This window comes from Panicum virgatum, chromosome 8N (genome assembly GCF_016808335.1).
Source record: "Panicum virgatum strain AP13 chromosome 8N, P.virgatum_v5, whole genome shotgun sequence".
NCBI classification, from domain to species: domain Eukaryota; kingdom Viridiplantae; phylum Streptophyta; class Magnoliopsida; order Poales; family Poaceae; genus Panicum; species Panicum virgatum.
In genome coordinates, this window is record NC_053152.1 from 7,173,373 (window position 1) to 7,186,640 (window position 13,268).

The 13,268-nt window shown below is 47.0% G+C and overlaps 1 protein-coding gene across 8 annotated transcripts; it reads right to left on the reverse strand.

The window, feature by feature from the left end:
- Nucleotides 1-274: 274 nt before the first annotated feature.
- LOC120685696 lies at nucleotides 275-11,184 on the reverse strand. Of its 8 annotated transcripts, none has more exons than XM_039967760.1 (12): nucleotides 11,071-11,184; nucleotides 10,766-10,963; nucleotides 10,065-10,259; nucleotides 9,154-9,260; nucleotides 6,228-6,316; nucleotides 2,566-3,016; nucleotides 2,258-2,474; nucleotides 1,971-2,169; nucleotides 1,718-1,842; nucleotides 1,257-1,646; nucleotides 988-1,176; nucleotides 275-705 (listed from the first exon to the last, which is right to left on the reverse strand). In XM_039967760.1, exons 6-11 carry the CDS (start codon nucleotides 3,000-3,002, stop codon nucleotides 1,153-1,155), a joined length of 1,392 nt encoding a protein of 463 aa, XP_039823694.1. In that variant the 5' UTR covers nucleotides 3,003-3,016; nucleotides 6,228-6,316; nucleotides 9,154-9,260; nucleotides 10,065-10,259; nucleotides 10,766-10,963; nucleotides 11,071-11,184; the 3' UTR covers nucleotides 275-705; nucleotides 988-1,152. The 8 variants fall into 8 exon arrangements, 7 of the variants coding, with proteins under 7 accessions (XP_039823694.1, XP_039823690.1, XP_039823693.1 ...); XM_039967756.1 differs by adding an exon at nucleotides 10,439-10,530 and having other exon boundaries at nucleotides 275-765; nucleotides 988-1,646; XM_039967759.1 differs by having other exon boundaries at nucleotides 275-765; nucleotides 988-1,646; nucleotides 1,736-1,842.
- Nucleotides 11,185-13,268: the final 2,084 nt, after the last annotated feature.

Here is a 13,268-nt window from a genome sequence, read left to right on the forward strand (position 1 = left end):
CTTTGCCATGTGCAACTTCTCGGGCACACAGCAAAGCCTTTGCCGAGTGCCAAGGGTGACCCACGGCAAAATTTCTCAGGCGACCGGTCGGATGACGTGGCAAGGATCTTTGCCGTGTGCTTTCCCGGCCTGGCACACGGCAAAGGCTGAATCTTTGCCGTGTGCCAGGGTGTTTGCACATGGAAAATAATGGTCGTTGACACTGTTTGCGGGCTTCTTTGCCGAGTGCCATGGTAAATGCACACAGCAAAGAGCCCAGATTCTATTTTTTTTATTTATTACGTATATGGTACCCCAAGCATTACAAGCATTTTATGTATATCACAATAAGCATTTCATGTATCCCAAGAAGCATCGCAGGCATTTGATATTATCCAGAAATGCACAGATACAAATAAACTCTTGTTTCATTCATCGACAACCACAAGTTCAAGTTAAGTCCATACAAATTCATACAAGCTCATACAAATCAAGTCCATACAAGTTCAAGTGTAAAGCTAGCATACATATCCCTAGAAATGAAGTCCATACAACTCACGGGGCCGACGGCGGCGGAGGCGGCAGTGGCGGATGCAGCAGCCACATCGGCGGGGGCGGCCATGTAGGCATCGGCGACCAACCTTGCTGCGGTGGTGACGGCTGCTGCTGCTGCTGCTGAATCCAAGCCACCCATTGAGGCGGTGGCCACACAAACTGCTGAGGCGGCTGCACAGGAGGCGAGAAGTCAGGATTCACTTGCCCATCATTGGATGCCGCAGACTGATTCTGCACATAAGCGAATATATATATTGCATGTGTTATATAAGAATTAAGTTACGAGCATTCAAATTTAGGCATAACAATTTAGTTACATAAGAATGAAACTACAATCATTAGCCTAAGTTGTAAGTCATTGTAGATGTATCATAAGGCATTATTCTTAAGTCATTCTAGATTAATGCTAAGTCACTAAGATGAATGAAACTCGATAGAGTCAAAGCCACTTACGGTAGGAGTTTCTGCCCGATGAACAAGTGGGGCCGAAGGGAATTGTGGAGGCGAAACACCCATCGCCGAGCCCAGGCTTTGCATAAATGTTAGAGCTTGATCCAATTTTTACTGCATGTCATCCCGCTCGGCCCTCCACCTCTCCTCTGCCGCCTCCTGCCGTGCTTAGAAGGCTGCTTCCATCTGGGCCTAAAGGATTTGATCCCAGGGTTAGAATTCAAAGCGAACATATGTAAAAACGGAGGAATGACGGATGAAACAGAAATAACCTTGACAGCCTCAATCTGAGTCTGTGTAGTGTCTGGCCGTGGGCGTATGGCAGGGCTTGAGCTGGTACTCCTGGCTCGAATCTGCGAGAGAGTGGGAGTAGTCGCCATATCGACTAAGCTGTCGCCAAACCAGTACCGTCCATGCTTCTTGCCTAATCCCGCCCTCATGATGACTTCTCCATCAATGGGCTCATTGATCGCATCAAACTCCGGCCCATGAACTTCTTGTGCCATCGAGCTGTACCCACTGAGGCGGCTGTGGACGCTTGCATTGCTGTACACTTCGGGCGGATCCTGCGGGTTGAAGGTGACATCAGACGTCGCCTTTCCTTTGTGGGCCAAACAGTATGCCTGGACTTGGGTGCAAGGCACACTACCATGTGACGCCGACTGTGAAAAATGGAAGATGATTAGAAATTATGCAGAATTGAGCATTAGAATAAAAAAATTAATTCACATACATATCTAGCCGCGTACACCTTGAGGTTACGGTTGCCCTGATGGTGCGATGCACCTGGCATCAGCAAACGCCGCTGCCGGGCAGCCTCGTGCATCTCCACCCACTCTTGCGAGCACCACCGGTCCACTATCATTTCCCAGCACGGATAATCATTGGCAATCCACCACGGAGGCACCAGCACATCATCATTATCTAATACATTTAAGAAGAACAAATGGAGCATAGTTGATAACTCCTTAAGATTGAGTATTTACCCGCAAGTATTGTTCCCGGGTGAGTCTGATGTCTCTCACAGGTCCTTTGTAGATCCTCACTATTTTCGATCCTGGCCTTGTAGTCGATGACGGCCTGGATGTGCGCCTCGTAAAACATATCCGCCACCAGCTTGTAACAAGCTCTGCTAGCCACCTGCATCGACCTGGGCATCATTCCCTCCTCGTATCTGTCGAAATCCTACACAAAAACGTGAGCAAAGTCATTATTTCAAAACCTGGTGCAATGAATATGATGTATTCGTAAATGTAGTTCCATGAGGACTTACCCATAGTTCGTTCAACACCCGATGCGCCTTGTTGTCAAATGCTCTGCCTTCCTCATCTGGTCCATCCGGTGCGGCGATGTAGTGCTCCCATGAAGAGGCTGGCTGACGTACCCCAGCAATATCCATGGCGCCTGTGTAGTGTCGCTTGCAGAGGAGGCCCAGGATGCCATTGGCCATGCAGTTGTGAGCAACACCTGGAACAACTATCTCAAAGTTCCTGCGCAAGTTATTGAGAGATAGTATTAGTGTCAATTGTGATTTTGAATATATCAAAAGGAAACGTATTGAAATCTTGTGAACTTACTTACATTTTCCCGTCAGGTCGGAGGACCGGTCGGTGCTCTAGAGGTATCGGACGATCTGGGAGCCTCGAGGGACCTCGCTGCCAGACGGCAGGTACGCCCAAGTCCTCCTCCTCCTCATCCGCCCCATCCTCCTCCTCCTCCTCGTCCTGCTCCTCAGCACCGGGATCCTCCTCCTCCTCGTCCTCCTCCTCCACCACCTCTGCCTCCTCCTCCACAAGAGGAGCACCTCTCCTGCTCCTGCTCCTGCTCCTCCTCCCAGCCCTCCCTCCTGCAGCCGTGCCGGAGCCCTCAGCGGCGTCGCGCGTCGACGAACCTGCTCCACTCCTCCGACTTCTCCTGCCTGTCCGTCGAGTCCTCTGGGAGGACTCACCTGCCTCGGTAGATCTGCCGCCCAATAGGTCTGTGAGTGACCTCATCAGACCTCTGTCGCGCCCCGCCATAGCCGAACAATCTCCTGAAATTAAAATGAGTAAATCAATCAGTAGATGTCATTAAAAGTAGTACAATTAGTATATAAAGTAAGTACAATGACTAAAATAAACAAAAATAGTACAAAAAATTAAGTAGTACAATTCTTACATGTATTAAAAATAGTCATCATGATCCGGATTAGCCGGATCATATGTCTCATCATCGCTATCACGTGTGTCGATATAATCACCATCGATCTCCATAGGAGGAACGCTGTCATCATCACTGTCATTGTCTAAGCGTAATCGCTCTAGTAATTCTAAGTTCTTGACATTATGAACCTCATCCCCTGCATCAACGTTATCAATTCTTTCATTGTCTAGTTCCATTACCATCGCTTCGGTTAACTCTATCTGAAAAGTCTCATCTAGCCCATCTTCTTGAAAGAACTCACCGACATATGTATATGGGTCTATGTTGTAATCTTCATTGTTCGAGACAGGTAATTTACCGTGTGGCGATACCTTGTACACAACATTCCAACCCTTGAGACGATTGTCGGATTGGCACGGATATGAGAGATAATAAACTTGCGTGGCTTGTTGAGCCACAATATAGACATTATCTCCTGGATACACGACGCTTGTTGAACTTCAACTAGCCCAAGATTCGGAGTCCGTCTCACAGCATGAGGATCAAACCAATGGCATTTGAATATGACAGGTTTCAGAGGTTTCGACCCATGAAATGTGAGTTCGTATATTTCTTCGATTCTTCCATAGTACTCGAGCCCATCGTCTCCTGGCGTAAACACTCCGGAATTTGTGGTCCTTCTATTCGGCCGACTCTGCTCGTGACTTGTTGTGTGGAAGCGATATCCATTCACTTCATAAACTCCAAATGACTTGACCCTATAGGCACAACCATTGGCAACCTGACGCAACTCGTCATTCACTGAGGCATCAGTTTGGGTCTGCAAGTTCAAGCAGGCCAAATTATGTACACGTCCGAGCAACTTGTAAATTCATACTATGAAAGAGCCACGACGTAGACATTACCTTTTGTTTAAACCAAGAAATAAAATTAGGCTTTCCATTTCTCGCACCCTGTCTAAGAAGGATCTCGGCTTCCTGGAGGGTAGGTATCCTTGATCGATGCCAGAATTGCACATGAAATTCCCTGTTCAAAAAAGAAACGAACGGGTTGGATGCCGAAAAGGGAGTACTCGAGAACTAAATGAATGTAGAGAATTTACTGTGTGTACGGCTGCACTTCGGATAGGTTGGTCAACACATATAGCATGATACTGCGCCACTCTTCAAAATTTAAGGTCTTGATGCTCGCAACACTTGCACTTCCGAGTTGCCCTTTGAAAAGGCTGAGGTTCGAGTTAGCTTCCCCAGCATTGTAACGTGAGGGTGGATTATGCATGCTAGGAAGATTCTCAGTATAATATTTCGATGTGAAGTTTGACACCTCCTCTAGAATGTATGCCTCTGCGATGGAAGCTTCAATTTTGCATTTATTTTTACATTTAGTTCGAAGGACTTTTTGACATCTCTCAATTGAGTAGCACCAACGATCGATGGAAGTTTCTCTGTAGCTCGATCGTATGTCCAAACCCCTTCCTCCCAAGCACTGAGCCAATCATCAATCAGGGGCTCCACGTAGACACTCATATTATTTCCCAGATGTCCAGGAATTATCAGCGACAAGAATATGTTCTGTCGTTGGAAAATCACGCCGGGAGGGAGATTGAGGGGTATAATGAAGACAGGCCAACAAGTGTAAGGTGCAGCCGACATTCCATATGGATTGAAGCCATCTGTTGCTAGGGCAACACGCACATTACGAGCTTCATCTGCTTTGACTCGATGAACCCCGTCAAAGTGGGTCCATGATTCAGCATCGGATGGATGTACAAGCTTATCAGGATTGTATCGAGTTCCCATTTTGTGCCATGTCATCTGTTTCGCGGACTCCTCGGTCATGAATAGCCTTTGGATCCTCGGTATGGGCGGAAGGTATCGTAGGACTTTCACGGGGACCGCGAGCTGCCTCTTCTGACCATCACTAGTCTCTACCTCTACGAACCTAGAGTATTCACACTTTGGACAGTAATTTGCTTCCGCGTGTTCTTTCCTAAACAAGATGCATCCCTTGGGACATGCATATATCTGCTCATACGATATCTTCAATGCACGAATGAGTTTCTGTGCCTCATACATGCACTTTGGAAGAATGTGACCTTCCGGAAGCAGATTGCCAATAACTGTCAACATAACATCAAAAGTATCTCGACTCAGGGTAAACTGGGACTTCACGAACATCAGGTGCGCAATGGCATCCAGTTGTGAAACCTTAGTATGCCCATGAAGGAGTTCTTGTACTGCACCCAACATGTCATAGTACGCCATCGCAGTTGGCTCTGGCTCCTCGCTACGTTCTCCCTCGAAGTGTGCTTCATGAAAGTCATCTAACATATCTCCTACCCCCGCATCAGCATCATGATCTTCAATGCGTTGCCTAACGACCTCCTTTCTCATACGATTGTTTTCACCATGGTAGGTCCACCGGGTATAGTCTCTCGTAAATCCATAATTGCAAAGATGTTGTGTCATGACTTCCCGTGTCTGTCGACTCGTGTTTCCACATTTGGTGTAGGGACACCAAGTGCATGAGCCTCCTGTAACCTTTGGAAATGCTCGATCCAAGAAAGTCTCGGTCTTCTGAATTCATTCCAAGGTCAAGTCCCCCCTTGTTTCCAACCAGAGTACATCCACGCACAGTCGTCCATACTCTATCATATCAACGAGTAATATAATATACAAGATAATGTTTACATCTACACGATGTCCAAACATTCTACTAGGTTAAGATAGGTCCTAATCCCACACGAAGATGCGTAGCTTGAGTCGATTTTCATGCTCTACTCCGATCCGGGACAGAATTTCGGCAGCATTTCACCGCTGTTCTCCAAATACACATCCCGGAAGGGAGATTGTGTATCTGGAGAACAACGGGGAAATGATGCTGATACTCTGTCTCGAATGCGAGTAGAACATGGAAACTAACTCCATCTACGCATCCTCGGGCTGTCCAAAAAACGTGGACAATTCGAAACAGATACTGTCGTACATATGCAAAGTGTTGCATATTTCCATCCGTATCTATTTCGAACGGGAGACGCCTAACTAGGTTACGTGATATACAAACATGCGGTACGAAAAGCAGACTACTCTTGTATGCCTCACCTTGCTATACGTCCTGCAAACTGAGGTGGGTGGCACAAGTGGTCCGGTGGCGGAGGCCGGCGACAGGAACTAGGTGGCGGTGCTCGGTCCTTCAAAAAGAGAATAACATGTGTGAAATTATAATCAATAATTTGTTACTATTGGTCATCTCAATAAAAAAAGTATTGAACTACTGTTGTATGTCTCAGATATGTTTCGTTTCATTTGATCTTGAACTTGCAGCATAAGAAATCATCTCAAAAAAAGTTCATGATATACATGGAACCATGTGACACCTCCAGCCCAACCATCATATCAACACAAATATCAACACAAACGAGAGTTTGCTTTGGGCATGGATGTGTCACATAGTTTGATGACAATCATGAGAAATATAACCACAAGCTCAAGATCATCATATGCTACCCAGACCAAATCTAGGTAAGAATTTATATCATCACGGGCAACGAGGTTATGTAATCTACTACGAACATTAGACGGTGGCAGGGTCTTTTGCACGTGCTCACCTAGGGCTCGACAGCGGGCGAGGCAGTTGGCCGTGAAGTAGTGGACGTCGGCGGCGCGTCGAGCATCGGCGCGGGGAGCGTCGGTGCGGCGACCGTGGGCGCGGCGAGCGTGGCCGCGGCGAGCAGCCACCAGGGGCGCGACATGCGTGGCCGCGGCTAACGTGACCGCGGCGAGCGACGACCCTGGGCGCGACGACCAGCGACCGGCGGTGAGGACGTCGGCGTCCGGGTGGCGAGCGCCGGCGAGGCCGAGCCCAGGCGCGAGCGTGGCAGGCCCAGCTCGAGCACCGGCGAGGGAGGTAGCGTAGCAGCCCCGCCAGCCGGCCACCCTTTGGCGGGCCGAGTGCCGGCGCCGGGGTGGCGAGCCTGCGGCCGTCTGGGCTCGGCGGCATTCTTCGGTGACCGGCAGGCGCGAGCGTGGTGGGGCCGGCGTGCGGGCGAGGGTGGTGGGGGCGGCGTGTGGGCGAGCGTGCGGCCGTGCGGCGTGCGTGCGGCCGTGCGGCGGCGCCGCGCGGGCGAGCGGCGGCGGGCAGAGCGCGGCGAGCGGCGGCGAGCATGCGGGCGAGCGGTGGCGGGCGAGCATGCTGGCGTGCGGCAGCGGCGTGAGGGCGGGGCGAGCGCGGCGGCGCGAGCAGAGTGTCTGTGTGTGGCGTGTGTGGTATGTTAGCCAGCCGTTGGAAGGGGATAAGGGAGCCGGGCTTTGCCGTGTGCGCCGATCTGGCCCACGGCAAAGACACCACCTTTGCTGTGTGCCCCCGATCCGGCACACGGCAAAGGCATGTCTTTGCCATGTGCCTGAAGGCAGGGCACACGGCAAAGCCTCATTTTCTTTTTTTTTTTTTTGCTTCATAATTATGTTTAATTAGTGTTTCCACTATTGTTTAATTAGTGTTTCAACTTCTGTAGTAAAGAAGTAATAATTCAAAAAATTTATCATTCATTTCGTGCAAGAATAAATACTTCTTGCTTCATTATCACATGCGGATTAAATGTACTATTTCATGCTATTTAAATCCGATACGTAACAACTGAATCACCATTACGTGTTTAACTAAAATTTGTTCAAAACACTCTAAATATCACCAAAAAAATCACTCAACATTTTCTGTTCTATGATTGCACTGAAAAAATCATTATTTCATGCAGTTACACCTCATTTCAATGTATGTCACATGGTACTATTTAATGGGGACAAGATATAAAAAATAACAAATAAATCTAAAAAATTATGAAATTTTGGCGTGATAGATTCTAAGATGTGTATTGCATGTACATAAATTTTTGAAGTTAACACCCAATTCGACTATCACTTTCACTTGAAATATCAACTGCTCCTTCTCAACTCTATAGATCTTCTTTGAAGATACTTCGGTTTATAAGAAGTATATGCGATAACTTGTGCTAAACATTTTCAATTTTTTTCCATAGCCTCCACTTATAAAATCATGATAGCATAACAAATCATATATTTTTCAGAGTAAGTTTGCTTTTTATAGAATTTTAAAATTATTGGGGCACATGGTTCATGGCATGGCTCATGAGCAAGCTCTTCAAATTTTGCATCCATTTTTTAGATTAGAGCTCAAATGGGAAAAAATGATGTGAACAACATTTTTTTTGCTTCATCAATACTCTATTCACAATTATTTCAGTTCAAAGTTGACTTATTCTCTAATATTCCTTTTCACGAAATAGAAATGTTAAATATAGAAAAATGATCGAGAAAATTACCAAAACTTAATGTAGAGTCCCACGTACAATGTAGAGATAAGCAAAAAAGTTTCAAACGGAGAACTATTTTTTTAAGTCAAATTTGTCGTGTGCTTAACAAAAACACACGGCAAAGAAGCCTCTTTTGCCATGTGTATGTGTTTGCCGTGTGCTGTATTGCTCGGCACACGACAAAAATGGGGCTATGCCGTGTCCATGTGTTTGCCGTGTGCTAAACACTTGGCACACGACAAACAGCCTCTTTGTCGTGTGCCTGTATGTTTGCCGTGTGCTACATTCTAGGCACACGGCAAAGAACCTGTTTGCCGTGTGCCTGTATGTTTGTCGTGTGCTACATTATAGGCACACGACAAAGAGCCTGTTTGCCGTGTGCCCGACATAGTGCACACGGCAAAGGTGGCGTCTCCCGTAGTGAGTAGTGAGTAGTGCCTACTAATTTATTAAGATGCTCCTCCTTGGTGGCACATGACATTCAGCAACACATCTGCCTCCATGCTAGCTAGCTAAATATATTTCACAGACAATAACTACCGACACTGTTGAATCTCCCCCTTCATAGATTCAACATGCCTTGTGCATACTGATTCAGAGTGCCCTCCCATATGCTGAGCTTGCATATCTGCAGGCATTTATTACTCAGGGGTAATGGTGACTGATAAAAAAGACTGCGGGGAGGGCAAAACTCGTACTTGACATTGAAGGCATCTCCGCTGATTGATAGTGTAGCAATAAGCAGATCGGCCACATCGCATACATATTGGTTCAAAACATCCTTCCATGCTCATAAGTTGCATACCTGCGAGTAACAGATTGGTTAACATTCTGCTTATTAGCAAACCATTTATACACAACCCGGCAGAAAACAGGAAGTCAGCACCCACATCGAAGCTTCGGATAGCCGGTTAGGGGATGTTTCTGTTTATGAGTTTATCTAAAGAAGTAGCAAACTGTCCACATTCAGCGACACCATTATGAAAATCCCCATTTTGGACCATAATAACCATAACCATTCAGCATCGCGGTGTTCCATACTACATTACTTAAGTCTAATGGCATAAAAAAATCAGATCCATTGGAAGCACCATGATCCTGGTGTTTCTGTTTATGAGTTTATCTAAAGTTGGAAACTAAATCACACTAGAACACAACACAATTATATTCCTTAGCTCAGAAACCACAAGACCAGGGGAAGCTCGCTAAAGTTTGTACCAAAAACATAAACCTGTGTTGTAACTTTGGGTTTCTTTACACCCATCTCTTCTAAATATATCGATACACACCTCGAGGAAAAAGCATGCTCCTGTTTGGGCAATAAAAGTGTAAAGTAAAAGGCATCCGACATTAAAGAAAACCAAAAATACATTTATAAGGTAAGCGACAATGCAAACTTCAATTAGAAACAAGTGCACACACCCCCAGAATCAGAAAAAACAACACTGTGACCTAGGACCGGCTGAGCAAAACTAAAATCACAAGACAATACACTGACAAAAAAGATATTCAAAGAAAAGCTGGTGTAAAAATAATCATAATTTCAGAAACTAATGTTGGTTCTACACTGCCTGAAATCCAGGGGCGACAAATCCAAATGGGCACAAACCTTCAATTCCGAACTGCAGCATCCAACTGGTACAACTGAATACCTTGTGCCCGTGCAGTCCAATTCAATGCATACTTGGAAACTAGAAACACCAGACTTCATCCAATGATAAACTGGACCTTTTTTGCCTGGTAAGGACTTCATCACCTTCTCAAGGATCACTGCCCATGGGATTACAACTACCTGCTCCTCGCCCTAAACCGAAAACAAAATCCTCTAGTGAGATACCCTGAATGCCGTACTCTAATGGGATCAATCTTAGTACTAAACAACAAGGAAGTAGAACTACCAGCAGAATGGTATAGCAATACTTCACAACAAAAAACATCCTCTTAAGTACTAAGATTTAACTAGTTTGAGTGCTCTCTATATACCGTTTCACCTGGTAACCAACAGCAGAAAAAATGCTTCGAGATGTAGCATCACTTCCCATAAAAGATTTAACCAGCAGCAGTTTTCAGCCATTCTGCAGCTATTCTAAGTATCACTAAAAACACAACCATTGTGCTAATTGAATATAGAAAAAATCGCATTCCACCTAAACTTGAACCCAGAAAACATGCAGCTATTCCGAGTGCGTGAAAAAAAGTACGATTTAAATCAGTATGCCGTAAAACCTCCAGCTAATCCAAAACGGTCTAAAGTAAGACTACTTCTACACCATCACACACAATTACGCTCGGATGTCGGGATGAGCTCACCCTGATAAGAAGTTCGAGCGGAGATGCTCGCGTCGAATCTTGACCTGGAGACCCCAACCTTGAGGCAACGGTACCAACGCTTTGCCCCGCGCTGTTCATCGGGGGCCTGGCCGCCGGCGAGCTCGGCGGCGCACTGGATCCAGTTTGGACCAAACGAACCGCAGACTTCGCATCCAACAATGCATCCTTGTGACGCAACTTCAGACCACAAGCAAAAAGCCGACGACCAAGAGTTAGAAAACGAATCTTAGGGAAAGGGGTTGGGGGGTGGAGGGGATCGATTCGAAAATAGTTTGAAACCGAACCTGCGGTCTACTCTCTTGCGGAGATCCGGGAGACCTCCATCGAGCTTGAATGCGGGATTCGCACCCTCGCCGCCTCTCCCTCAGCTCTAGTGAGATCAAGGGATATAATGTTAGATTGATCTCTTTCCTAATAGGCCCAACTGCTTATTAGGCACTTAATCCGCGCCATGATGGGGGTGCTCAACTCTTAATGGTTGATGGGCCCTCGTTGTACAGCACCAAATAAAAGGGGTGAGGGGCCGGGGCACTCGACACGAGGTTCGCCGCGCCGCAAGTACCCTCACTTACATTTCCTAAACCCTAACCGATCTAGAGAGGGCGCTGGAGCAGCGGGAAGACTCACCGCCGCTGCCATCGACGCTGATCCATCGGCGTCGCTGTCACCATCCTCGACTCCGACGCTACGTCCACGACGTCTCTACACCGCTCCTCGCCGCCCTTGAGCGGATCTCCATCAACGAACCTGAGATTGCCGCCGGATCGAGTTCAAGCACGGGTGGTGATGGTCTCTCCCTCTCTACTTCCTCACTGTGTTTATTCTCTCTTCGTTTATGCAATAGATCTAGGGACTCTTGTACTTGATGTAAAGAAAAGAAGGTTAAAACCTCACTGATCCGTGCACTAGTGTGATCCTAAAGTCTATCAATGGTATCAGTCGCCTTGCTAGCGCATAGATTCAGTAGGGGAAAGATGGATTCGAACTCGAATCGAAAGAATCAGAGAAAGAACAGAAAGAATCGATGGCAAAATGAACTCAAAAGTGAAACCCTAACCCTAACCCTAGAGGTGAAAGGGCGCGGGACCTACCTGGTCCACGTGTCACTGCCGCTGCCGGTGCGCGAGACGCGCTTGCGCCGCCGCTCGCCGGACTTCACGGCACACAGAAGCCGCCGGCTTGCCGCTCCGGGACGCCGGGTCGCGCGCGCGGGACTCGAGAGCTTGGCTCCGTCCACGGCCTGCTCGACGGCGGCGCGCTCACCCTCCGGCGAGCGCGCGCGCCGGCGAGCACGCCGCGGTGGCGCCGCCCTGCCCGCTCCGCCCGACCACCATGGCCAATGGCCGTCGCTGCCGTTTCATGGAGAGAGAAGACGGGGAGGGAGAGAATGAACCCTAGGGTTCGGGGACCGCCGCCGTCGCCGGTTTTGTTCGCGCGACGCGTGCGGGCGGCCGTCGGATTCAGATCCGACGGCAAGGGGGCGACGCGGCGGTGACAGGGCCAGTTTTGGCCCAAGAGGGGCGCGGCGCCGGGCCGGTTTGGCGGCCTGGCCGTCGGCTGTTGGGCTGCGGGCCCAGGCAGGCGCGGATCGCCCAGATCCGGGCCGAAAGGTCGTTTGGGCCGCGAGCACAGTCACGTTTCATCTTTATTTAGAAGTATTTTCTTATTATTTTCTGAATATTTTTTATCTCTATTCAAATTTGAACCAACGAGATAATTTGTTTAGAGAAAAATAAAGTTGTACAGTCATATTGCTTATAAATAAATGTGTTTTACATGTTTCCGCTGCAAAGGTTAAATTTTGCTCTCTAATTTAATTCGAACCAACGGGAAAATTAAATTGTAGAGCATGTTTAAACAAAAGATTACTTGAAAAATGCATTATGATATTGTTATTTTCTGACCAACGTTGTTAATATCAATGTCATAATTTTTTCCGTATAGTTTTTGTGCATTTATTTCTATTTCTGCCCAACGGTGATATAGATTTAATTGCAAAAACAGTTGTATGTTCTATTTTTTACCAACGTTGGAATTATTACATACAATTGTTGTTATTATGTTCTCACTATTTTTTAAAATTTTCAGCGGGGATGAACTTGATGGGATTCATCAATCACATCCCAACTCTAAAAGGAGACAACTATGGCGAATGGATCAAGAAGATCTTGCTTTCGTCTGTGGAGAGGTGGATGAGATGATCACCACTCTAAAGCCCACTGAGCCACCGGCTCCAATGAGAGGGGAATCTGACACTGATGCTGAGTGGCAGGAAAAGCAAAGGGACTATGCTCCTTTAAAGATGGCTTATGATCTCCAAAAGATAAAGTGGAATAATACCAACAAGAAATGTGTGGCAGTGATAAAGAACACAATTGATCCTAACATTTTGGGTTCAATTGGAGAGTGTGATTCAGCTGCAGAGTACCTTGAAAAGATAACGAACCAGTTTACTGGTTCTTCAAAGACTTATGCCACACAG